This window comes from Camelina sativa, chromosome 6, assembly GCF_000633955.1.
Source record: "Camelina sativa cultivar DH55 chromosome 6, Cs, whole genome shotgun sequence".
NCBI lineage: Eukaryota > Viridiplantae > Streptophyta > Magnoliopsida > Brassicales > Brassicaceae > Camelina > Camelina sativa.
The window spans coordinates 24,692,295-24,717,002 of NC_025690.1; the positions used below are offsets into that span (position 1 = coordinate 24,692,295).

The following is a 24,708-nucleotide window of genomic DNA, read 5'->3' on the forward strand; positions in this document are numbered from 1 at the left end:
AAAAAAAAAAAAAAAAACAGCTTTCACTCTCTTAATCCACTCTCATCATCAAGGTTCATTAATTAAACCTTTTTAATGTCTGGTTTTAATTACAGCGACTCGTTAATAAACTCATCTGAATCCGTGAATAACGGCGTTAACTCACAACAGTCACAGATGTACTTCCGTAACCCAAGTTTCAGCAACGTTATCTTAAACGATAACTGGAGCGATTTGCCGTTAAGTGTCGACGACTCACAAGACATGGCTATCTACAACACTCTCCGCGACGCCGTCAGCTCCGGCTGGACACCTGTCGTTCCTCCCCCCGTTTCATCATCATCTCCGGCGACGACGACTACGGACGAGCTTTTCGTTAGAGAAGAAGAGAAGAAGAAGAAGAAGCCTCCTACGGCGAAGGCGAGTGGATCGCACGCGCCTAGGCAGAAAGGGATGCAGTACAGAGGGGTGAGGAGGAGGCCGTGGGGGAAGTTCGCGGCGGAGATTAGGGACCCGAAGAAGAACGGGGCTAGGGTTTGGCTCGGGACTTACGAGACGCCGGAAGACGCGGCGGTGGCTTACGACAGAGCGGCGTTTCAGCTTAGGGGATCGAAAGCTAAGCTTAACTTCCCGCATTTGATTGGGTCTTGTAAATACGAGCCGGTTAGGATTAGGCCTCGCCGTCGCTCGCCGGAGCCGAGTGTTTCCGAACAGTTGTCGCCGGAGCAGAAGACGGAAGAAGGCGAGTCTAGGTTCGTGGTTCCGGAGTTGGATTTCTCGGTGGATCAGTTTTGCTTCGATGGTAGTTTATTAATGGATCAATCTGAGTGTTCTTATTTTGATAATCAAACATGATTAATTTCTTTAATTAACTTTTAAGTAAAGCTTCTTTTTTGATTTATTGAATAAGCAAATATTTGTTTAACGGGTTTGCTGTATGAACGAACCATTTGATCTATGACTCAGGAGGTTTGATCATATGATCTTATGTAATGTGATGGAAAATATATATATGGAGGTCTTTTTTTTTTTTCTTTCTTTTTTTCGATTCCATAGATTATTAACAAATTGACTTTAAATACTACAACTTTAGATATATAGATGCCACCTGACTCGATGATGGGTGCATCTATCTATATATAATAGAAAATGGCCAAGAGGATTATAAACAATTTTACAATTGCGTTTTTGTTACCATTTTTGTTATACGGCTAGTCTTTTTTTGTTTCTACCATTTTTGGAAATTCTTTGAACTGTTTAGATTGTCAGCATCTTAAGGAAGTTGGATAGGCCTATATTGAAGACATTTCTTTTGGTGGCCGAATCTTTCGATTTCAGCTTGGAATAGCAAAAATCATGACACGTTGTGTGGGAGTTGAAGTTGATGGGCTGCTTCTACGTTACGAGAACAGTTACGCATTATTTTGGTATTGATCACAATGATCACGTTTTCTTTCTCCTGTTTTTTTTTTTGGTTTCCGCAGCCCTTGTTGCTAAGATTTGAGATATACATTATATGCGTTACAAATATGTAGTTTTAAAATTAAGTTTAAAGGTTTAAAAATGTTATATTACAGTATATATATGTATATTTTGAGAGTTAAGTATCTAGGTCCAACCACACTAGGAAGCTTTGGTTAAATGAAAGCAATGGGAAATTATGATTGGTTCTTAATCTTTTCGGTTCATTACTCAACCGATCTTTTATGAAAGAAACAAATTATCTTGAATGATTATTTATAGGCTATTATATCACACAAAACATTACAAAATACAACAGAAATTAAAAAAAAAAAAGAAGTATATTAAAGGTACAAAGCATCAAGCGGCCGTATGAGTAACTAACCAAACCAAAACACACCAGAATAATGACACAACTCAGTACAACAATAATATAATAAAAAGATACATCAATCACATGGAGTGATAATTCAAGGACTCGATCTCGATGTAGTAGTAGAAGGCGGAGGGGAGAAGAACGGAATATTAATGGATGGGAGATTAGTCGGAAGAGAAGGAATTACTGTTGGAAATGAAGGCAAAGTTGGCATTGGAGGCATTGCAGTGGGAATCGTGGGAAGGTTTGGTTGTGGCAAAGCTAATGGCATTGGAAATGGAGGCATTGCAGTGGGCATTGTTGGAAGAGTTGGTAAAGTCGGTTGTGGCAATGTTGATGGCAATGGAGGTAACCCCATTGTCGGGATAGGCAGATTTGGAATTTGAGGAAGAGGTTGTTGCTGGAGAAGTTTTCGTGAGGCCAAGCAAGTGTTGATCGTATTAAAGTTAGAGAGACTCACTAAAAAAGCAATGAGAAAGAACTTGTATGATGCCATTTTTGGGTGTGTTAATGAATCTCTGATTATGGCTAAGCCTCCTTTAAATGCTTCACTTGTATTGCTTCGTGCTGATGAGAAATTTAAAGATGTGCGATTGAGTTTATATAGTGGCAAGATTACAAATACTATTGTGTACAATATCATATATGGTTTTTGGTAGGTGTATTTTACGGTTTCTGTATGGTTGGCTTGAGCTTTTTGTTAGTTCAACTTATTGTGTTTTTTTTAAAGATTATTTTGACAATCCATGGATTTCTATTAAGGTTAGTTCAACAATCAAAACCCTCCGACTCTCTAGTACACGTTGCAACCTAATAAACCAAACTTTACACCATCCTTTTGAGTTTAATGCATAGTCTCATACATATACCACTCCATAATCTTATTTAACTTTTCATAAAAGAGATTTGAAAGTTTAATTTATTGAAACTATATGATATATCAAACACAAAGTAAACTCAAAACCTTCTTTGACCAAAAAAAAAAAAAAAACTTCAAAACATCAAATAATTACAATCACTGTTTTGTCATAGCATTATGTAATTAGGGAATCCTTTTTTCTATTTATAAAAAACGTAACCAAATTAGAAAATCCATAGACCAATACAAGACCCTCCTGATCCTGAGTCTTTAGCCTTAACCCATAAAGCTCAACCTCCATGATCAGCATCCTCAACACATCCGGTGTCTTATCACATGCCATATTAATATCCAATCTAAAGAAGCTCTTAAGCAGTAGTGTGACGAACAGAGACTTTTAGTAGACTCGCATCTGTTGACGTAGTCCTTGTGATTTAACGCACACAACATGTTCGTCAAAATTCCCAAGTGAGTGTTATCAAAGTCACGGTCTTTAATCGATTAACTCGTTAAGGAATCGAAATCAGAATTTGTCTGATCATGGAACGATGGTCCGGCGTTTTGAAGATTCCGTTGGATGCTAGTACTGTAAACTACTACAGAGTTGCAGCATCTCTTTGCCTTTCTTCATCTTCCTCTTCCAAAATCCTGACTGTGAGTGCCACTTTCTTTATTCCCTGTTCCTAGTTTGCGGAACAAAATTGTTAATTCATGCTCAATTAAGAAAAAGCTTCATACTTTTTTAATCAGCAGGTGCCTTCTGAAAATGCAATATTCTTCCATGGAGACAGAGTTCAAGACACTGGGAGTCCTGTGATTGAGAGGCTCTATGATCTGCAGAAAGTAGCTGAGATCATTGTTTCTAAATTTGGTAACTCTGTCAATGCTTGGGTTGTTGAAGCTTCTGTCTTTGATGGACCATTTGCTATTTACAAGGACTTTGTTCCATCAGTGAATCAATGGGAAGAACCAAAATCTTATCTCCCAACTGGCTTCCCAGCTTCTTCATCAATTGTCTCCCTCTTATCTAGTTGCCTCCATGAGGTATTTCTCTCGTTTATTCCATCATTTACTCTCTTAAGCTTTCATATATTGACCATATGATTTATCAAAAACCAGGCAAAGAACCTCATTTTGAAGGAAGGCAAACAAGTGTGTTTGATAGACCAGATTGCATCAGTTCATCACTGTCCCAGAACTATTGTTCTTGGGTTTAGCAAAGGTGGAGTTGTGATAAACCAGCTCATGAGTGAGATCAGTTCCTTGGATATAAACTTTGCCGAACCTATGAGCCAGCATGACAAGATTCAGATCATTCCAGCCTCCAAAGATAGCTTCCTCAACAGTATTTCTCAAGTTCATTATATCGATGTAGGACTGAACTCTTCTGGTGCCTACATTACTGATCACAATCTCGTGCAGAGAATCTCTCAACGCATTGCACAACGAGCAGACTCGCTACGCATTGTCATTCATGGAACTCCTAGGCAGTGGTGTGATAAGCAGCGTGGCTGGATTCGCAAGGAAAAAGATGAGTTACTTCGTTTGCTCGAAGCTGAAACTGAAAATTCCGGTGGGAAACTACAGGTCCTTGAACGATTCTATTTTTCTGGTAGACTTCCTGAACGATTCTATTTTTCTGGTAGACTTCCTGATTTGCAAATGCACTTTGAGATCATTGATGTTATGGATGTCTTTTAAACATTTGCATGATAAATGCCACTTTGTCTAGCTTATGTTACATTGCGCATAGCTTATATGAAACGAAAGATAAAACATAACACCAAAGAAGACAAAGACATAATAAATATTACTCTCCACTCTGTTTGTTTTCTATCAGAAAGTAATAAATAATAATACATTGCAAATGAAGTAACTTAAAAGTCATTTTATCAGTACACAAACCAAAACTTTCTTTTTTGAAGACATTAAAAAAACTCATGGACTAAAGTAAGGCTTTTTATAAGATGACACCAGCTTCAGAGTAAGTGAGTAGGCTTTTAAATGGATCATAACGTTTCCACAGAAAATCACTCTTCCATGGCTTCGTTTTGAACAGACTTAATTTTGGGAACAACAACTTTGACCTTCTCTGAAACTCCGGGAGCCCGGACCAAATCAATCTGGTTATTTAGCTCCTTCTTATCCTCATTGAATTTCTTCTGTTTGTTTGGCTTCAACCTAAGTCCCACACAAAAAAAGAAAAGAAAAACAAAACAATCATAATCAAAAACAGAGTCTAATTTCAAATTCATACAAGCAGTGTTTTCAAGGATTTGTAGAAGAAGAAGAAGGAAAGTATACCTGTTTTCAATATGTTTGGCCTCTCTAGTGCTTCTGATCTTATCTATCTTCTTAATAGCCTTGAGTGTATTCTCTGTTACGTTCCTGTCATATCTCTCAGGTCTGTTTCTCTTCTTCTCAAACTCAAATGTTTTATCCTTTTAGGGTCAAGGAAACAAAGAAAGACAAGCAGAATGGTGAGCTGCGAGCATTATTAACTAGATAACCCTAGGGAAACATAAAAACTTAAAACGTACCTTAGTCATGTCCTTTCCATGTGCCGCCCTGAATGCTTTAGTCCATTTCACTTTACGTGGGTTTCTCTTCATCTTGAAGTTTTTGTGACATTTCGACCTACAGAACCGGAAAATCTGCAAAGGAGAAGATAGCTTGTTTGTAACTCAATCACAATATGCATAAGAAACAAAGCTAACCGATAACATGAAGAATGAGATGCTTGGTTAGTAGTAGTGTTTACACTCAAAAAAAGAACAGAACATTTGTAGGCCTCTTATATACTAAACTCCTAGACAAAGATGCCATAAATTTGGAAACACTAACCAAATCGTAAGAATAGACAAAACTGGTCATCTTTAGCTAAACAATCATCCAACTAACGACAGACATCAAAATTGGTCATTTAAGCTAGAGAACCATACAATTTCCTTTAGCTAGGACTAAGGAAATATGATGAACTCATGAACATAACATATCTCTACCCCAAAGCAAAAAATTGAAAATGTTCAAAACCACAAATGCACATCAATTAAACCATACAAAAGATTCAAGCAGGGTAATAGAGATTGATGGTAAAATTAATTACCTTGGCATCATTGCGGACAAACTGAATACCATGTCCAGGATATATTGTGGACGAGCAAAACCAACACTTGACCAATCTCATTTTGCCTCGTCTTGGAAACCCCTACAAGAGACTGTACCAAAGTTAAAAGACATGTAAAACTGAAACTAAAACCACAAAAATCACAACCAACACACAGAGAAAGGAATCTACTTTCCTAGAAATAAAGATGTTTGACTTATAAATAAGAAGTAAGAAGCAGAAAGAAAGATAAAAGTTTCAATTTTTATCAGAACTTATGGTTTCTATGAAGAGATACTTCAGTATACAACTCAAAAACTTGTCCACGGATGTAGTAAGCAGGAGAACCTTAGGATTATTTATCATGAACATTTTAAAACCCTAGATTTCAACAAGATATGAAGAATCATAACACGAAAAAAAACAAACGAACGAGATAGGTAATGAGAATGAATTGGAAATTAGCATATTGAGAATTTACGACAAACCTGTAGGTGATTCTAATTAGCGAGAGCGATTTCAAGAACAGGTTTCGCTTTGAGCCTCCCGAAGAAAGGAGTTCTAAAGACAAAGTAGCCAGCCGCGAGAAGAAGACGATTAGGGTTTATGTAAACCTCTGAACGTCATCGTTTTGTTACTTGCCCTTATTGTCATTATAGGCCCATAGCCCAACAATTATGCAAACCATATAACATATATGTTGGCCCATTAACGCAAATTTTCAGTTTTTGTTTTTTAAGAAGAAAATTGAAATTACAATTTCTGCCTTCTGGTAATAAAGGCATTGCATATTTTAAATGATGATGATGAATTGATGATGATGAATTGATGACTTATGGTCGATGAAGACTTACAGAGCATTGAGCTCATAGTTTTGTAATAAGACGATGACGTTATACGAGCGAGAAACTCAACCGCTATGGCTTCCGACTGAGAGAAAGTGTTTTAATCTTCTCCAACAATGTCATCGCCACGGCAGATTCTCGCTTCTTCAGATTCATGCTTTCATGCTCCGCCACGCCATAGAGACCAACGTTCAAATTTTCACCAAGTTCTTGGTTTGTTCTTCGTCGGTTGTTGGGATTTGTTATGCCCGTAAGTTGTTCGATCAAAGGCCTCACAGAGAAGACAGTTTCCTCTGTAACTCCATGATCAAGGCCTATCTTGAAACTCGTCAGTATACTGATTCGTTTGCTCTTTACAGAGATCTTAGAAAGGAGGAGACTTGTTTTGCTCCTGACAATTTTACTTTCACGACTTTGACAAAGTCGTGTACTTTGAGTTTGTGTGTTTACCAAGGTCTACAGTTGCATAGCCAGATTTGGAGATCTGGGTTTTGTGCAGATATGTATGTTTCGACTGGAGTTGTTGATATGTATGCTAAATTTGGGAAGATGGGATGTGCGAGGAACGTGTTCGATGAAATGCCTCGGAGAAGTGAGGTTTCTTGGACGGCTCTAATCTGTGGGTATGTTAGGTGTGGAGAGCTGGATTTGGCGAGTAAGCTCTTTGATGAGATGCCTCAAGTCAAGGACGTTGTAATATATAACGCAATGATGGATGGTTACGTTAAGTCTGGTGATATGACCTCTGCCAGAAGATTGTTTGATGAGATGACTCATAAAACTGTTATCACGTGGACCACTATGATACATGGTTACTGCAACAACAATGACATAGAATCTGCGAGGCTTTTGTTTGATGCTATGCCGGAAAGGAACTTAATTTCTTGGAATACAATGATAGGAGGATACTGTCAGAATCAAAAACCTCTTGAAGCTGTAAGATTGTTTCAAGAAATGCAGGCAACCACCTCTCTAGATCCGGATGATGTGACTATTGTGTGTGTGCTACCAGCTATTTCTGACATGGGTGCTCTCAGTCTGGGTGAATGGTGTCACCATTTTGTGCAGAGGAAAAAGCTCGATAAGAAGGTGAAAGTGTGTACTGCAGTTCTTGATATGTACTCGAAATGTGGGGAGATAGAGAAGGCGAAAAGAATGTTTGATGAGATGCCAGAGAAAGAAGTAGCCTCTTGGAATGCTATGATACATGGGTATGCTTTGAATGGGAATGCACGTGCAGCTTTGGATCTATTCTTGGCAATGCTGAAAGAAGTAAAGCCAGATGAGGTCACAGTGCTTGCAGTTCTCTCAGCTTGTAACCATGGCGGATTAGTGGAGGAAGGAAGAAAGTGGTTCCACGTGATGAGAGAAGAATTTGGCCTGAATGCTAAAATTGAGCACTATGGCTGTATGGTTGATATACTTGGCAGAGCAGGGAACCTAGATGAAGCAGAGGATTTGATTACAAACATGCCTTTTGAGCCAAACGGTATAATTCTAAGCTCTTTCTTGTCTGCATGTGGTCAATACAAGGATATAGAAAGGGCTGAGAGAATTCTGAAGAAGGCAGTTGAAATGGAGCCTCAGAATGATGGGAATTATGTTCTGTTGAGGAACTTGTACGCTGCAGATAAAAGATGGGACGATTTCGGGATGGTGAAAAACATGATGAGGAAGAACGAAGCCAAGAAAGAGGTTGGTTGTAGCTTGATTGAGATAAATTATATCGTTTCTGAGTTTATATCAGGAGATACAGCCCATCCTCATCGGCAAAGCATACATATGGTTCTCGAGAGGCTGCTTATGCACATGAAAGAGGAGGAAGCCAACTGGTGAAAGTAACTCACAGTTTCATGTTAGTTCATCACATGCTACTCAATATGAGATACTTGGGCCATTAAGAGTTAGTAGTAGCATTCTAAGAGAGGTTACCATGTTCAGACCAATGGACTCAGAGAACTTCCATGTTCCTCAACAGTGGAAAATTAAAAAAAGCTCCATATCCAGTTCTTTGTTTGGTATGTCTCTGCAGTGCTATGAAACAGCTCCACTAGGTATGGCTTTTGTCTAATTTGAACCCATATCGATTCTGTGCAATTGTATATAGCACTAAGGTCTCTGATAATCCTTGGACACAAGTTTTCATTTTGGGAGTTTTTTTTTGTTGCGTTGCAGCTCTTGGAACAAAGATATTAGCATCTGAAGCTTTGGCTCATGAATGGGATAGCAAAAGACTGAATCAAAGATATGTAAGGATTAGTTGCATCATCTCGATCAGAGTGCAGTGTACTACTGTAGTACCAGTGTGCGGCACACTGTGTGCCTGAAAAACCCCTAAACCCCGAATCACAGAAGGATTATCAAGCAGGAAAGAAAAGAGAGAAGAAGAAGATCATGGAAGACGACAAATCTGGTGCTCCTCTTCCTGCGGATCCTGTCCTCCCTGGTGCGGCTCCTTACCCTCTGTCAATTGAGAGAAGAAATGGACAAGACACTCTTTGCTGCATACATCGCAAAGGTAGGTTTGAACATTGAGTTTTTTTTTTTTAATTTCGTGTGGGACTGTTGGTATGAATAGAGATTTCATCCTCCACTATTTTTTCGTCCGTACAGGATGAAGAGATCGCCAATAAAAAGGCGAAATTAGATGCGCTACGCAAGGAAATTAAGAAACTACAAGATGGGGAGAGAGGACTGAACTGAGACTGACTGACAACAAGTATAGCAGCGACTCGACAAGTGTGATACAGAAACATTAATCAAAGCAAATGATATGACTATTAACGAGTAACATAAACACTTTAAAAAACCTCAGAGCATATTTTAGTTACTTCTCACAAGTTTTAGTAACGCAGAGCACATTCAGAAGCCTTACTAGTGTAGGGAACAAACGTAGAGAAGCACATAAATTATGTAGGGAACAAAAGTTGCAAGTTGCAATGTGTTGTTGTGAAATGCATTAGGAAACAAATGCGAAACTAACATGTTCAACACAACTGACATTAATAAGCTAAACATATTTCAGTCATCGATAAGATAGAAGAAGTAACACCATCTTGAATGGACGAGATCAGCCTTCGATAATATGGACCTTGATTTCATGAACAAGACCTTGATAACCATCAACCATCTTTAGTTCGCAGAACATTTTATCACCTTTCTTCACATGATTCCTTCGGATGAAACTGCGGAGTCCACTGAGATACACAGATTTGTTCTTCCAAACCAAGATTTTCCTCTTTAATTTCCCATTCTTGTCACGTACAGTAACCAAGTTTGGAAATGTCAAGTTGTAGTCCTTTATAAGTAGCGACGGTATGCGCTGTGCAACATCAGAAGGTCAAGTTGATGGACTCAGAATCAAAATAATGAAATGACAAAAAACCATATAAGTCATTTGAAAAGAACTATCAAATTCTGCTTAATTGATAACATACCGTACTTCTTGACTGAGTCATATCAACGGGAAAAGACGGATTAAGTTCGTCGTCTAGATATTCATCAACCTTATGACTGTCCGTCTTCAAACGTTGCCTACTTGTACCACCTGATTCGGAAACAGAGCAGTTACAAAGACGTCAATTGATTCTCATATAAACCTCAAAAATGTAGAGTCTTAATATGTGATACCTCTTTCTTTCCTTCTTGGCGACTCATCAAACTCTTTTGTGCTCTCATCATCATCTTCAGTTTCTTCTTCACTCTCCACATCAATCACTTCTTTTTCCATAGGAGATCTCGTCCTCTTACACATGGAACTGTGCTCGTACACGCAGAAGTGGAACAAGCGAGAACCATCGAACTCGAAGACCAAGAATACTGGCTCCGTGATGTTCTCGTCCTTGACGATCTTCTTCCATCCGTCCCGGAGAAACACAGCGTCACTCTCACCGTTCGTTGTCATTTCCATCCTCCAGATGTTACCCGAAGACACGCTTTTAACTGTCACTTTCTGAGGAAGATGCATCCCTGAGGTATTGTCCGAAACAAAAGGTAGATTCTGTAGATAGAAACAATTGAAAACACACAGACATCTCTTAATATTTACTCGAAGAAATTGTGCTCATTAAGTCAGAAAAAAGGACAAGACTTTGCAAAAACAGAGCAAGAATGTAAACCAGTACCATGTTATCTTCGGTGAAGTTTGGTATGTACACCCTAAAGAACTTCTGAATGAGATCTCCGTTGGAACCTTGAGTCTTCATCTTCTCCGTTAATTCGTTTTGGCTTTGAGATCTTCGTTTTGGAGAGAGAGAGAGAGAGAGAGAGAGAGAGAGAGATAATAATACAACCTACACCGGGGGACTACATTACATATACATGAAAAAGGTAACAAAAAAGAGCTTCTGTGAATTCACGTTTCAGGTACTCAGCAGGGAAACAATGTCGGACGTATATATTAAATCACACTCATCAATTCTGATGTTACGTGTTTTTAGATTATAATATTAAAAGTAAAGTATCTAGGCCCATTAGGCTTAATCTAAAAAGCCCATATGATTTAACATAACAGAGCGGAGGGTCAATTTTGCTTCCACTTGCTCCGTCCGAATTATTAAGAAAACGTCAACTTTTTGTGGGTGTGGTAAAGTCAAAGTATTAATGTCAGAAGAAATGAACAGGGCCAATGTACCTCTCTTCTATGACTTGTATGAATCATATTGGTAGAGCTAGCTAGCAGCTTTTCTCCTATAGAACCTCTACAAGGAAAAGAGAAGAGACCAATTAGTTAGCCTCACTAGGAAGATCAGATGGAATGAAATATAAAGTGTTTTATGCGTAGATACAACTTGTATATGGGTGAAAAGAAGCTTCAAATCTGCTTACACACTTTTTGAAGCTATTGTAGCCCTTGCCATTGTTTGAATATATGAAATTCCTGCAACAGTAAGTAATGAGATCCTTGCAGATTAGTCAAACTGTTTCATTTAAGCTATGAGTCTGTTATAAAGTCATGATACTCTCTCTCTTAGATGAAGGGTATTTTTGAATTTGGGTGTTACCTTGTTATTTCTTGAGCTTGCGTTCATTTGTGTTGTAGGCTACTGGTTCTAACACGGCTTTTTATCATGAAACAATAACAAGGGTTCAAAGTAACTGACCTTAAACAATAGTGATTGACGATTTTCCCAAAACCTTGAGGTCTTCTTTTTCTTGGACGTTTCTCATAGTATATCATACATGGAAGTTTCACACAGTCTCTACTTTTGAGTGATCATCTCCTTGATCTGATTCTAGGGACCGAAGCTGCACAAATAAAAAAAAAAGATGATATTTCTTGAATTGAGAAATTACTGGGAGTCAACGCAATTTCTAATTTGGAAAAAGCAGAGGATTTTGAGGTTACTTATAGAGTAAGAAGAGGGTTGTTTCCATCGTTGGACCATCGAGCTTTCGCGTAAACGTTACAGTAATTAGAAACTAGGTCCTTTGTAGATTAATAATATTAAGCTATGAATCTGTTCTAAACTGATGCTTATCTCTGATAAAGGAAGGGTATTTACCTGAAAATTTGGCAGATGTGGTAGTGTAACTTCTTTGATGGCGCAGTGCAGGCAAAGCTGGAGCAGCCAAAAAGCTGCAGTAAATAACAGAAAGCATTGGTTTCGTTTAGTTTTCTTTCTTTCTGAAGTATATTAGTACATATAAGAAGGCATGAAATCAAGTATTATTATTAAGATTGTCACCTCCCTTTTTTGATGATTGCCTTTGGCTTGAGAGAACTGTGTGACTAGTTTTCTGGCCATTGTGCATATGGATTCATCATCAGACAACTTTTGATCAACCTCAAATCGAACAAAAAATGATTATTTAGTACTCATATCTTAACTCATCACTCAGACCTGCAATCAAAACCATTAATGGTATCAAGAAAAAATCAGTCAATAGGTTCTGAGTGTTAGAAGACAAGAAAATTCTCTAACTATAATGAAATAGTTAAACAGAGACTTTTTACTTACAAATGATGAAGCAGAGGATTTAGTAGAACACGAACTTGTTGAGACACCTCTCGCTCTCTGACTTGTTTGCTCTCTTGTCGCCATTATAATGGTTCAACGTTCTGAGAGTTAGAAGAGAAGAAATTTCGGATCACACAGCACAACTCAGTAGATTTAAAGCGAATCATAGAGATTTAGAAGAACATGTACCTCTCTTCTATGACTTGTATGAATCATATTGGTAGAGCTAGCTAGAAGCTTTTCTCCTATAGAACCTCTACACGGAAAAGAGAAGAGACCAATTAGTTAGCCTCACTAGGAAGATCAGTAACGATCTTACTTTGAACCTGGAATGAAACTTTCAATAACATGGCAAAATAATGTAGAGAAACTCCCCAGTGGCACAGTCCACCATCACAAAGCATATGAGAGTATGATTAAACACTAGAAATATAGATGTAACCATGAGAAACCAACAGAGATAATACGGCAAGAGACCAAATCACATGCATGCTTCTCTCTTTTACAACCTCGACTAAAATACAATTCGGAAGCAATATCACATGCATACTAAAGTTGTTTTGATGCACCTTACCTGATTCTAGACGAGAAGATAAAAGTTCAATTCAACAAAGCAATCCTAGTGCCTGGACTGTGACGACGATCTGCATCAAAACAACAAAGCAATACAAAAACAACCAAGTAAATTAGTAAGTAACGAGAACGAAAAGTAAAAAACCAAAGTAAAAAATCAGGAGGGAGAACAAATCAGTGAGAGCGATCATAATAGCATAAACTTAATTACTCAATTCAGAAGCGGGTGGAGCCTCCATGATTCACTTCCAACACACCACCTGCAAGACGAACAATAAACTTAATTACTTAGTGGGAACCAAAACGTACCAAAATATATAATTAGGGATTATAAATTCAAACCTCCTGTACAGTAATACCATTGCCTCGAGGATCTACATCAAAGGACAAAGCTTAAAAACAAACTCTCCTCTCGTCTAGGAAAGAATTTGTGGAGCATCTCTCATCTGAATGTGTGTGTACACATCAAGAACATCTGGGAACACACAAGAAACAGAGTATCAACAATAGCCAATATTACTGAGCAGGAATCATAATGTCAAACCTGAAAGTCAAACTGATCAGAAATCATAATGTCAAACCTGAAAGTTAAACCTCCCACAATGTTTTCCATTTGAACCTCCCACACAGTCCGTAAACCAGGTGCCTCCTCGATCTGCATCAAAAAGAGAGACTGAGATTAAAATTCACTTATATAGGAAAAAAAGAAGTAAAAGATGTATTAAGACTTAAGAGGAAGAACAAAACCCATGAAGACGTAGCACAGAGAAGAAGGAGTCCATCAAAGCCATCACTGATCGATAAAAGCATCATCCAATACCTGAAATAACATAGCAAAGAAGTAAAAATCACATGAACATAATAAAAAGCCTTGAACGATTCAAATTAGAAACTTAGAAACCAAACCCTTAAGAGCAACATTGAATGAGAGTGACAAGGATCAGTCAAAGCCATCATCCAAAACCTGAAAAGGAAAACAGAACAACAAGTTAAAAACCAAACCCTATAAAAAGAAAAAAAAAAAGCAACTGTATCGATTCAAAGAAAGACACCAGAGACTAGCTCGTGTCCATCAAAGCCATCATCATCATCATCGAAACCTGAAAATAAAAGAAAAAAAATACAGAACAACAAGTTAGAAGAAACCAAACCCTAGAAAATCCAATAATCGATTCAAAAAATAAAAAAACATCAGAAACTAGTTTTTAGGAAGGTCACCACCAACGAAACGAAACGAAGGAGTGATGAAGATGCTGTTCTGTACTAGAGAGTCAGAGGAACAAAACCCCTGAAGACGTGGCACAAAGAAGAATCGTTTCCATCAAAGCCATCATCGTCGATTGATAAAAAGCATATCATCCAAAACCTGAAAAAAAAAAAAAAAAACAGAACAACAAGTTAGAAGAAACCAAACCCTAGAAAAAAAAATAAACAAGTTTGAAAATCAAATAGATAATAGATTTCAATAAAAACATCAGAAACTAGTTTTAGAAGAATCCTGGTCCACCACACCAACCAACGAAACGAGAGAGCTTGCGGAGAGACTTTACGCTCGCCTCACTACAGAGACTCAGAGAGGAATGAGAACGAAGAAGAAAAATAGTGAGGAAGATGTGAATGAGAGAGAACGTTATATTTATAGACGGTTGAGATCTAATCCTATTCATGTTCTAACGGGTAAGATTAAGTCGGTAGTCAAAAACAACTTTGACTATTTTGTCCAGCTGGCCCAATTTCCTTTTCCTTTTTTTTTGTGACTAATTTGTTTTTTTTATAGACGGTCGACATCTAAAGCATATATGTTTTAACGGTCATCAGCATTAAATCTACAAAGTCCAGCTGTCAATTTCCTTTTCTTTTGTTTCGTAAATATTTTATGAGACCGTTCATGTTAATCAGGAATCAGTAATCAAAATTGGGCAAAATAAAAAAAGAAAGGAAAACCCTAGATTAATGAATATAACGGTTCAAAAATAGAAAAGGAAATAATAGCTAGGTTAAATCATGACCGACATATACTATATTCTCTATAAATACGGCAGTAACGCTCCACTACTTCTAACATCTCACATCTTCCATTTTTTTTTGTTTTTTTCGTTTTTGGTTCTCCTTTGTAACTTGAAAAGCAAGCTGATGTGGTATACTTCTAATCCCGACGGGTCCATGACTCGATGATGTTGTTTTCAACTCGATCATTCATCGCTCGTTCCTACTTGTGAAATTTTCTAGGGTTTGGTCGTCTCTCTCAATTGCATCTGTAGCTTTTTTATTATTATGTTCATGTGTCGCTCTGTTATTATTCTTCTTCTTCTTCTTCACGAGTCTCTAACTTGTTTTTGTTTTGTTCTTCTTGCAGGTCTTTTGGAAGCGAGTCTATGATGACCCGCTCCCCTGGCTTCTGAATTCTCACTCCTCCTACGGTTTGGTTTATAATTCTCACCCCCCGTCGTCTGCTATTTTTGTTTCCTTACTTTTTTTTGGTTGCTTTAATTTAGGTTTGTGGAGGAGGGTCCTACGATTGATGGCTTCTAGGGTTTGTTTTCTAAATTTCATCAAGTTGTTTTTTTTCATAATGAAATTGTTCATGTGATTTACTTGTTGCTCTGTTATTTCAGGTTATGGTTGATGCTTTTATCGATGAGTGTGATGTCTCAAGGAGACAAAGGACACGCTTTGCTTCTTCTCTGTGCTAACGTCTTCAAGGGTTTTGTTCTTCCTCTTAACTCTTCTTTTACACTCTGATTTTTTTCTTTCTTATGAATTTGTTCATGTGATTTAGTTGTTGCTCGCTCTGTTATTTCAGGTTATGGTTGATGATTTCATCGATGAGGGTGATGTCTCAAGGAGACAAGGACACGCTTTTGTTCTTCCTCTTAACACTTCTTTTACTCTCTGTTTTTCCTAATTACATGTGATTTACTAGTTGTTGTTTTTTGTTTTGTTGGTTTAGGTGTGTGGAGAAGGATCCTACAATGGATCAATGATGGCTTTGGCTGATCGTTGTCACTCGAATTCATATTACTCTTCTAAGGTTTGGTTTCTAAATTAAATATTTTTATTATGTTCAAGAGGAGACGAGGACACGCTTCGCTTCTTTTATATGCTAAAGTCTTCAAGGGTTTTGTTCTTCCTCTTAACTCTTCTTTTATTTACTCTCTGTTTTTTTTTTTTGGTTTGGTTCCTTATGGTGCTTTGTTCTTCTTCTTCTTGCAGATGTTTTGGAAGCTAATAATTATGATCGGATCATTGCATACTCTTCTCATGGGTACCTCTTCAAGCTTACTCACGGGTTTTGTTAACATGTGATCATTGTTTCCGGTTTTCATAGTTGTTTCACTTCACTCTATCGTTTTGGTATCAATAATACTCAGGTGTGGCTTCTCATGGCTATGTTTCAGATCGTACATGATGAGCTAGTGAAATTGTGATGGCCGGAGGAGAGGTGTGTGATCTACACTTTGCTAAATTAATTAGGTGGCTGGAGAGGAAGAGTTACCCGGGATGTTTCTTGGCGTTTTGCTAATAGGTGATGCTTCTTGGTATTTGTTGTTGGTTTCACGATCTATCATTACCTACTTATCATTTTGTTAAGTTGTTGTCTTCTTTTAATTTTTGCAGAGAAGACAGGCAAAAAAGCTGTGTTGGCTTCCTCTGGCTTTCAGACTGATGTGAAAATATTGCAGAAGGTTCTCAAATCCAGACACTAGATAAGGTTTCCTTTGATCTTTTGATCAAATATCTTTCGTCCTTTGCATATATCAGATATATGTATTTTTAAAACGATATCTGAAAGACTTATGTAAGAGTGTTCTCTGTGATTGGTGTCCTGCAGATATATCAACATCAGCAAAATTACGAGCAGATGAGCATGTTCTGCAATGGGCCAGCTTCTCTCCAAAACGTTTTATTTCTAAGAGGGCTTGGACGAGAAAGGTAAAGTGCTCTTCTTCTTTTTTTTTGGTTATGATATGACTGTAGAAGAGGTACAACAATATGTGATATTTATTCTTGATTTATAATGCAGGAAAAGGGTCTGTGTGTGTGTTAATTACGACGCTGTTGGATCATATGTATGAGGGAGTTGGATACGGTGCTCAAGGTTCAGGCTCCACACTCATCATCATCATCATGTCTTTCTTGACAAGCAGCTCAAGACTCTCTACTTGTGCTACCTAAACAGGTTTGTTTGTTTGATATTCTTCATTTCGTGCTTTGGCTTTACGCATTATTGTTTAGCATTAAAAAAAATGAATAATTAAGTTGTTTGTTTCAGTTTCAGGAGCCAAAGCAGTTGATTTGGTGAAAACTGTATTCGCATCTACCGCCTCAGAGAGGGATGTCTAATCTACACTGTGAGTTGCCCTATTTGTGTCTTCTTGCGTAATGCCTATGTGTTCTTATCATTTGCATTTAGTTCAAAACATCTACTTAATCTATATCAATGTTGCACAACTTCTTCATATATCTTCGTCAATTGTTTGTCTCTGACCTAGGCTTTGTGAATTTGTTTACAATAGGGAGTCAAGCTGGAGATGGAGATGATGATACTTAAGGCTGACGGCATCAAGAGTGAACTCATGGACTTGAGGACAGAATTTCGTGCATTAATTAGCGCAACCATGTCCTTATTACTAGTTGTTAATAAAAGACAGTGAGGAAGTTTCTGAATCCAATAGAAGTGTTACTAGTTGTTGATGCCATGACTAGCTGGACAAGAAGCTGCTGCAGGTACGCTGTTTCTATTCTATATTTTTTCTCGAAGAAGATATTCTTAACATCTTGTATATGACTTAGTTTCAGAACTAAGGTGAGCTTAGTATGTACTTCCTACAGCTCTGGTGAAAACAATCATTAAACAGACGAAAAGCATTTCATAAACTCGATTTTGATTGTCTTATTCTTGGTTTTAAATATGTTGGACAGAGAAAAGGGAGAACTGCAGGGAGGCTTCGCTTCAGGTAATCTTTCATCTTTGAGACTCATTGTATCATAAATCTATTGCAGCTTTAGTCATGATACTCACACTTATCTTCTGTTTATCATCCACGTCTACCATACCATGTGAAGATATATGGTGAATTGACACCTTCAAGCATAGCTAGATCTAGTGGTAGGTAGTTATTTCGGTTCATTATTTCTATGCATATACCTTTTATAACTTCCAAATGTGAGCGCTTGAGTGCTTATATTCAATATTCCCTCTGTGTGAACATGTGATGATATTCGTTTCTGTATATTCAATATGCCCTAATGCTCTCTTTGTTTCAGGTTGGTGTGCCGGTTTATGCAGCAGGGACTGATGTAAAATCTGCAGATGTGTAGCTAATAAGCAAGGCCTAAAAGAAGCTAAAAAAGACTTCTGTAGTTCATGGATACTGCAGGGAGGCTTCAGGTAATCTTTCATATTTAAGAGTCATTGTTGTATCATAAATCTATTGCAGCTTCAATTTATTCATGAAATTGACTCTTTGTGACAGATAGATAAAGGCATGATGGACAAACTAAAAGACAGTGAGGAAGTTTCTGAATCCAACAGAAGTGATACTAATTGTTGATGCCATGACTAGCTGGACAAGAAGCTCCTGCAGGTACGCTGTTTATGTATTCTATAAGCAATGTTGTTTTGTTGGTGTAGTGGCACTGTTCTGCAGGTTTGTTTGTTGAAATTCTTCATTTCGTTGTAGCTCGTCGCGGTAATTGTTGAATCTAGAATTCACACAATGAATTTGTTTGAGTGGGGGACAAATTCACTTAAAATCTCCTTCTAAAACAATGGATTAAAACTAGAAAATAAAGAGGGGTTCTGATCTCTTGAGAAAGAAGTTAGAGTTTTGCCCAAGAACAATGAAGAACTAGGGTTTTTGTATTAATTGCTGGATCCTTTACAATGAGAGGATCTCTCCCTATTTATATGAATACATTGATTATAAAATAAGTCTATTTTCCTTAAATCTCTGATCTTCAAATATGGTAAATTTCCTCTTCTGATGATCAAGTCGGGCTTAGGGGGCGGTCTCGGAGGTCCGTCAAGTGACTTCGCCGAGCTTCTGCTTATAGGCCAGTTTAGCTAGCCCAAAAGGGGGTCCCTCGTTTTAGTTAATGTGCAAAGTCTATTTGGTTTACCTTCGGTTTAGATCGGTATTTCGTGGGTGCTAAATCCCGCACCAACAATTAGTCCCCCCCAGTTCGGTAGATTCGATTATCCATTCGAGTTTCCGAACTATAGGAAAAAATATTCGATCTAAACTTTAGAAAAACTGAATTCCGAGCACGCGAACTGATTTTGTGCGTCAGGACTCGTCGCCTTGTTAAAACCTTCTCCGGTAAACCGCATGGGAGAAAACCCAAAGTAAGGAAAAAGAGTACGAGTCATGATCCTAACGTCTTTAGCACCCTCATACAGACGGTCTCGCCGATGGTTGCCTTGGCTGCGTCGATCTCTCAGTCTTCTTGGACGAATGCTTGGACGAAGTGGTTGATCTTGTTTCTTGAAGTCCTGGATGAACTCTTGGTCTGAGTTTTCCCGCGAGTGATACGAGTGTCCGAAAGGTGTCCCGGTCTGGCTCGAGCGTCGCTGGACGCGTGTCCGATCTCGTGCTCACATCACGCACCATAGCAGTTGCTAATCCAAGTTGAGACGTGTCGCATATCATAATGATTTTTTGTAAGTTGGTCGCTTTCTTCATTACTGACCAGCTAGCTCGCAATTCCGGAAGAGGNCTGAGAAGACGAACTGGAAAGTTGTCTGAAGGAAGAACTGAGAAGTTTTTCGAAGACGAACTGGAAACTTGTCTGAAAACATACTGAGAAGTTGTCTTATATGGACGAATTGTTTTTGCAAGAAATAAAGTTTTCACTCTATTCGGAATTTTACACGAGACGGGACGTCTCCCGGCTTACATCGAGTAATCCTTATTGGGTAATTTAACCCAAGCGTACATGCGCTTTGGCGGAGGGCGAAGTACGGGACTTCGGCTTACCTCCTTTGTTCCAGTTTGGAAGTCGGACGGCAAAATTTAAAACTCTGGGTTCGGCTTACATATCCGTCCAAACCGGAACTTGCGAAACAATTAAAAAAAAAATTCTCTGGGTTCGGCTTATCTCTCGTCAGAGAGTTTGAGGTGCGAAATAAAAACTCTGGGTTCGGTTTATTCCTCGATTAAAAGTTTGAAGGGAGCGAGATACTGGGCTCGGCTTATTCCCCTTTTGCGGTTTGACGCGAGTCGAGCATCTGGCCAGGATGTCGAAAGATTCTGTATGACTCACAAAGATTCAAACAGAACTGAAGCTATTTGATGATGAACTGAAATCGAAGTTGTATGCAGACGAGCTGAAACTGAACTTATCTGAAGACAAACTGAAACTGAAACTGTCTAAAGACGGATTGAAAATGGAGTTGTCCGAAGAAAAACTAAAACTGGAGCTATCTGAAGTTGAACTGAAATCGAAGCTGTCTACAGACGAAATGAAACTGGAGCTGTCTGAACACAAACTGAATATGAGGTTGTCTGAGGATGAACTGAAACTGAAGCTGTCTGAACACAAACTGAATCTGAAGTTGTCTGAGGATGAACTGAAACTGAAGTTGTCAGAAGATGACCTGAAAAGTTGTCCGAAGGACGAAGGATGAACTGAAAAGTTTTCTGAAGGACGAACTGAGAAGTTGTCCGAAGGACAAACTGAGACTCAAGTTGCCCGAAGGACGAACTGAAAAGTTGTCCAAAAGACGAACTGAAAATGTCCGTTTAAAAGGATGTTCATTCTTGATTGGCAAGCGTGGAGCCCGACTTTTAGCACTAATGAGTTCGAAGTCCCGAACTGAGGTTATACGAGACATGGCTCAGCTTTTTTTTTCTTTTTTTTTTTTTGCGAGGCATGGCTCGGCTTTTTTTTATTAAGAACTAACGAGTTCGTAACTGGTCCCTTTTTTTTATAAGCAAGGCATGGCTCCGCTTTTTGGGACGAGTTACAAAAATCCCATTGATAAGCTGTAGTGAGCTGTTGAGAGCTGAAGATAATTTCCAAAGAAGAGTAGAAAGGTATTGATTAATTTACTGTTGGTTGTTACTGTTTTCTCCATTGTTCGTCCAAGCGTCTTGAGATAATGAAGTTTATGATTTTGCTAGTAATATGAAGATGTAGCGATAGCTTTCTCATGAATTACGAGGCTGAAACAAGGTCGATCTTGTTGCGAAGGTAAGCCTCGTTGCTTTGGATTGATATGTAGATGGACTACAGGTTTCATCTAGGTTGCTCGAAATTAGCCATGAAGTAGGGCGAACTGATAAAGTGGATCTGCTTCCTCTTTTTTTTTTTTTTGGTTTCGGGCTGAATGTTCCTGTTCCAGAAATACGGTGATATCTTTCGCGAGGAATAGCCAATCAACTCGACGTTTGTCTTGTTAGAAAGATAAGCTTCAGGGCTTCAATTTGATATGTAGATCGGCGTCTGGTTCGTTCTAGAACTATAGAAAAATGCTTCCGAAGTCGATTCTCTTGAAAGGTCGGATCTGCGATTTTAGGGTTTCGATAGATCACACCAGTTGAGGGAATTCTGTGATATATTTCTTGAAACAGCTCGGATTGAGGCGAGATCGATCTCTTTAAAGACATAAGACTCGAGGCTTAAGATGTATATGCATTACGACACCTGGTTCTTTCTAGATCGATGGGAAACGTTGCTAAAAGTCGGTTTGCTTTCGCAAGTCGATAGAGTTCTGACAGATTACACCTGTTGAGGGAAATTTGTGATAAATTTCTTGAAACAGCTCGGCTCCAGGCAAGGTCGGTCTCATAAGAGAGATGAGACTCGGAGCTTCAAACTGATATGCAGATCGACTACATATTCTATATTGATTGCTGGGAATATCGTCATGATGTAAGACGATCTAACAATTGCGGACAGGCCGCATCTGCTCAAGCAAATTGGTCGCAAGTTGAGATACAGAGCACCGATTGAGGCGTAGTCGATCTTGTTAGAAAGCTAAGTCTCGGAGCTTCAAGTTTATATGTATCTCGATTCTTGTTTCATTCTAGATCGGCGGCGAACTACTTTTCAAGTCATGATGGAGAACTGATAGCTAGACTTTCGACCAGGATGCGTCAGTTCGGAAGTAGGGTGATTAATTTCGGTAGACATTTCGGACTGAGTTGAGATTGGCTTTTTTGGGAAGATAAACCTCTTAGCTTCAGAATGATATGATGCCGGCTCTAGGTTGCATCTAGATCGGTGGCAAACTGCTCTCCAAGTCGGGATGACGAACTGACAGCTATAGTTTGAACAGGATGCGTCAGTTCGGAAATAGGGCGATAACTTTCGATAGACACTTTGGATTGGGTTGAGGTCGCCTTTTCCGGAAATTTGACTCTAAGGCCTATCCGTGGATGGGTTGTGCGTAATTTGGGTCATAGTAATTCGTCGGGAAATCGATCCCGAAGGTTTCCTGGTGCGATGAAGACGGATCTGTGTTTTAACAGATTGTGTATGCTGCAGACAAACGGTGATATTTTTCGGCAGACATATCCAATCAATATGAAACCGGTTTCTATGGAAAGATGATTCTCGGGGCAATATATGAGTAGGCTATTCATAACCCAGTTCGGCGGAGTCGACTGGTAAATCGTCTTGGAGATCGACTGGTCGGGACCCTTCAGATCTATACTAATTTCGACATATAGAATATGCGGCAGTGAGAGGGCGATATCTCTCTGAATAAAACTCCGATTAAAACGAAATTGAATTCTATGGAAAGCTTATTTTCAGGGCAATCCATAGATAGGTTATTCACGACCTGATTCGTTGTACGCATCCGGAAAATCGATCCCGAGGCTGGCTGGTTGAAAACAAACGAATCTATATTTGAAGGATAAAGTATGCTGCAGATAAACTGCAATATCATTCAGACGAGAGCTCGGATTGGAACGAAATCTAGTTCCACGGAAAGCTACTGTTCGGCGCAATGCGTAGATAGGTTACTCGTCTTCTAGTTCGTCGGGAACTGCCGGGAACTCGCTTTGCAAGGAGGCAGTTTGGATGGTTGAACTTGATCTTCTGGTTTGTCTTAGGTTTGGTAGTAGAGAGAGGAAACGTAGAACTTGTGTAAGGGTCCCCACAGGCGGCACCAATTGTTGAATGTAGAATTCACACAATGAATTTGTTTGAGTGGGGGACAAATTCACTTAAGATCTCCTTCTAAAACAATGGATTAAAACTAGAAAATAAAGAGGGGTTCTGATCTCTTGAGAAAGAAGTTAGGGTTTTGCCCAAGAACAATGAAGAACTAGGGTTTTTGTATTAATTGCTGGATCCTTTACAATGAGAGGATCTCTCCCTATTTATATGAATACATTGATTATAAAATAAGTCTATTTTCCTTAAATCTCTGATCTTCAAATATGGTAAATTTCCTCTTCTGATGATCAAGTCGGGCTTAGGGGGCGGTCTCGGAGGTCGGTCAAGTGACTTCGCCGAGCTTCTGCTTATAGGCCAGTTTAGCTAGCCCAAAAGGGGGTCCCTCGTTTTAGTTAATGTGCAAAGTCTATTTGGTTTACCTTCGGTTTAGATCGGTATGTCGTGGGTGCTAAATCCCGCACCAACAATTTTCGTTTACATATATTTGAAACAGATAATGAACCGGGAAGATGCTGAAGAACAGATGGGAAGAGGCGGAGAAACAGCAAAGATGCTTTGTCTAACTGCGATAAACACATGCATAGAGATAGATGTATCAAGAAGAAGCATCTAGTGGATACTACTAACGCACATGAATGATAATGCTGGCTCTAGCCCGTTAACTGTCTGTGTCTTGCAAAGATGGAGATGGCCACCAGAAACACTCAGTTTCAGTCATGGGTACCACTGTCCCGAGTTTCTGATGAGAAGATCACTAGTGGTTGCAGTACCGTTGGTGGTGACATTCTTTTAAACTAGTCTCTGATGATTCATTTGAGGGGACATAACAGAGAGGAGGGTGTTAAGGTCAATTCAGCTAACACTTGCACCGTCCGTAACTCCGTAGTCCGTATTAAGAAAAAGTCAACATTTTTTGTGTGTGATAAAGTCAAAGTATAAATGTCACAAGATGAACAGAGGCAGAGCCAAAAAGGAATGATGAAAGAAGATAGGATATATAGAAACCACTTTCCTAATCCTTTGGACCTGTTATTACAGAAAATTTCTCAAAAACGTGATAAAGACGAACACAAGTCACAGAGAGGACATTCTTTGGATCTGATAAAAGCATCTTGAGAAGTTTGGTTTTTGCAGTATGGCTTTAGCTTCTTGTCTATTCGATGAGATACAGAGGTAATTTCTAAGTCAATGGCACTATCATTTTTTCTTTCTTTCTAAAAGGCTCAAATGGAAGATTCCGCCTGGTGATGCTCGAGGTTGCGTAAGATAATCTTCACAAAGATCTTAGCTTCACGAGGCGTTTTTGCAGCAGCAGCTGCAGAACGAAGAAATCTTGCTTCTCCCCCATTCTGCATAAGGCTTGCGTGATGCACTGCATGACGACCACCTGGTATTGTAAACTGTTTGACCAGAAAGAA

At 38.8% G+C, this 24,708-nt stretch overlaps 6 protein-coding genes and 1 long non-coding RNA gene across 12 annotated transcripts in view; 3 read left to right on the forward strand and 4 right to left on the reverse strand.

Moving 5' to 3' along the window:
• On the forward strand, window positions 7-880 carry LOC104793439 (ethylene-responsive transcription factor 13-like). The gene has a single exon (XM_010519789.1). It carries the CDS (start codon window positions 76-78, stop codon window positions 832-834), a length of 759 nt encoding a protein of 252 aa, XP_010518091.1. The 5' UTR covers window positions 7-75; the 3' UTR covers window positions 835-880.
• LOC104793442 (UPF0565 protein C2orf69-like) lies at window positions 2,808-4,498 on the forward strand. 2 transcript variants are annotated; one of them, XM_010519793.2, is made up of 3 exons: window positions 2,808-3,329; window positions 3,426-3,719; window positions 3,795-4,498. In XM_010519793.2, the coding sequence occupies exons 1-3, from the start codon at window positions 3,216-3,218 to the stop codon at window positions 4,374-4,376; spliced, it is 990 nt and encodes a 329-aa protein (XP_010518095.1). In that variant the 5' UTR covers window positions 2,808-3,215; the 3' UTR covers window positions 4,377-4,498. The 2 variants fall into 2 exon arrangements, with proteins under 2 accessions (XP_010518095.1, XP_010518096.1); XM_010519794.2 differs by having other exon boundaries at window positions 3,429-3,719.
• On the reverse strand, window positions 4,465-6,381 carry LOC104793441 (probable ribosome biogenesis protein RLP24). 2 transcript variants are annotated; one of them, XM_010519791.1, is made up of 5 exons: window positions 6,270-6,381; window positions 5,782-5,893; window positions 5,216-5,329; window positions 4,980-5,116; window positions 4,465-4,856 (listed from the first exon to the last, which is right to left on the reverse strand). In XM_010519791.1, exons 2-5 carry the CDS (start codon window positions 5,860-5,862, stop codon window positions 4,706-4,708), a joined length of 483 nt encoding a protein of 160 aa, XP_010518093.1. In that variant the 5' UTR covers window positions 5,863-5,893; window positions 6,270-6,381; the 3' UTR covers window positions 4,465-4,705. The 2 variants fall into 2 exon arrangements, with proteins under 2 accessions (XP_010518093.1, XP_010518094.1); XM_010519792.2 differs by having other exon boundaries at window positions 5,782-5,883; window positions 6,270-6,379.
• Window positions 6,386-9,442, forward strand: LOC104793443 (pentatricopeptide repeat-containing protein At2g44880). Its single transcript, XM_010519795.1, has 3 exons — window positions 6,386-8,680; window positions 8,802-9,144; window positions 9,240-9,442. The coding sequence occupies exon 1, from the start codon at window positions 6,669-6,671 to the stop codon at window positions 8,460-8,462; it is 1,794 nt and encodes a 597-aa protein (XP_010518097.1). The 5' UTR covers window positions 6,386-6,668; the 3' UTR covers window positions 8,463-8,680; window positions 8,802-9,144; window positions 9,240-9,442.
• LOC109124983 (B3 domain-containing protein REM22-like) lies at window positions 9,520-11,348 on the reverse strand. Its single transcript, XM_019226857.1, has 4 exons — window positions 10,751-11,348; window positions 10,257-10,626; window positions 10,064-10,173; window positions 9,520-9,948 (listed from the first exon to the last, which is right to left on the reverse strand). Exons 1-4 carry the CDS (start codon window positions 10,829-10,831, stop codon window positions 9,697-9,699), a joined length of 813 nt encoding a protein of 270 aa, XP_019082402.1. The 5' UTR covers window positions 10,832-11,348; the 3' UTR covers window positions 9,520-9,696.
• Window positions 11,370-14,118, reverse strand: LOC104793444. 4 transcript variants are annotated; one of them, XR_002032463.1, is made up of 11 exons: window positions 14,066-14,118; window positions 13,907-13,979; window positions 13,741-13,814; window positions 13,502-13,634; window positions 13,371-13,419; window positions 13,161-13,230; window positions 12,776-12,842; window positions 12,587-12,687; window positions 12,314-12,469; window positions 12,131-12,204; window positions 11,372-11,873 (listed from the first exon to the last, which is right to left on the reverse strand). It is a non-coding gene; the product is annotated as an uncharacterized LOC104793444 (long non-coding RNA). The 4 variants fall into 4 exon arrangements; XR_002032462.1 differs by having other exon boundaries at window positions 11,374-11,505; window positions 11,630-11,873; window positions 13,741-13,979; XR_002032464.1 differs by having other exon boundaries at window positions 11,370-11,873; window positions 13,519-13,634; window positions 13,741-13,979.
• LOC104793445 (protein ARABIDILLO 1-like) overlaps window positions 24,267-24,708 on the reverse strand; it is a 5,345-nt gene continuing 4,903 nt past the window's right edge. The window contains exon 14 of the mRNA XM_019246447.1: window positions 24,267-24,531. Within this exon, the coding sequence (XP_019101992.1) occupies window positions 24,514-24,531 (18 nt within the window). The 3' untranslated portion in view covers window positions 24,267-24,513. The remainder of the gene's footprint in view (window positions 24,532-24,708) is intronic.

What these genes read in the sequence shown, in the direction of transcription:
- LOC109124983 (XM_019226857.1), bottom strand. Translation starts at nt 10,831, where the DNA reads ATGAAGACTCAAGGTTCCAACGGAGATCTCATTCAGAAGTTCTTTAGG. An exon ending in ACTTCACCGAAGATAACATG is followed by an intron (nt 10,627 to 10,750) that starts GTACTGGTTTAC and finishes TTCTATCTACAG; the next exon opens with AATCTACCTTTTGTTTCGGA. An exon ending in TGACTCAGTCAAGAAGTACG is followed by an intron (nt 9,949 to 10,063) that starts GTATGTTATCAA and finishes GATGTTGCACAG; the next exon opens with CGCATACCGTCGCTACTTAT.
- LOC104793443 (XM_010519795.1), top strand. Translation starts at nt 6,669, where the DNA reads ATGACGTTATACGAGCGAGAAACTCAACCGCTATGGCTTCCGACTGAG.
- LOC104793442 (XM_010519793.2), top strand. Translation starts at nt 3,216, where the DNA reads ATGGAACGATGGTCCGGCGTTTTGAAGATTCCGTTGGATGCTAGTACT. An exon ending in CCTCTTCCAAAATCCTGACT is followed by an intron (nt 3,330 to 3,425) that starts GTGAGTGCCACT and finishes TTTTTTAATCAG; the next exon opens with CAGGTGCCTTCTGAAAATGC. An exon ending in TATCTAGTTGCCTCCATGAG is followed by an intron (nt 3,720 to 3,794) that starts GTATTTCTCTCG and finishes ATCAAAAACCAG; the next exon opens with GCAAAGAACCTCATTTTGAA.
- LOC104793439 (XM_010519789.1), top strand. Translation starts at nt 76, where the DNA reads ATGTCTGGTTTTAATTACAGCGACTCGTTAATAAACTCATCTGAATCC.
- LOC104793441 (XM_010519791.1), bottom strand. Translation starts at nt 5,862, where the DNA reads ATGAGATTGGTCAAGTGTTGGTTTTGCTCGTCCACAATATATCCTGGA. An exon ending in TTGTCCGCAATGATGCCAAG is followed by an intron (nt 5,330 to 5,781) that starts GTAATTAATTTT and finishes TCTCCTTTGCAG; the next exon opens with ATTTTCCGGTTCTGTAGGTC. An exon ending in ATGGAAAGGACATGACTAAG is followed by an intron (nt 5,117 to 5,215) that starts GTACGTTTTAAG and finishes TGACCCTAAAAG; the next exon opens with GATAAAACATTTGAGTTTGA.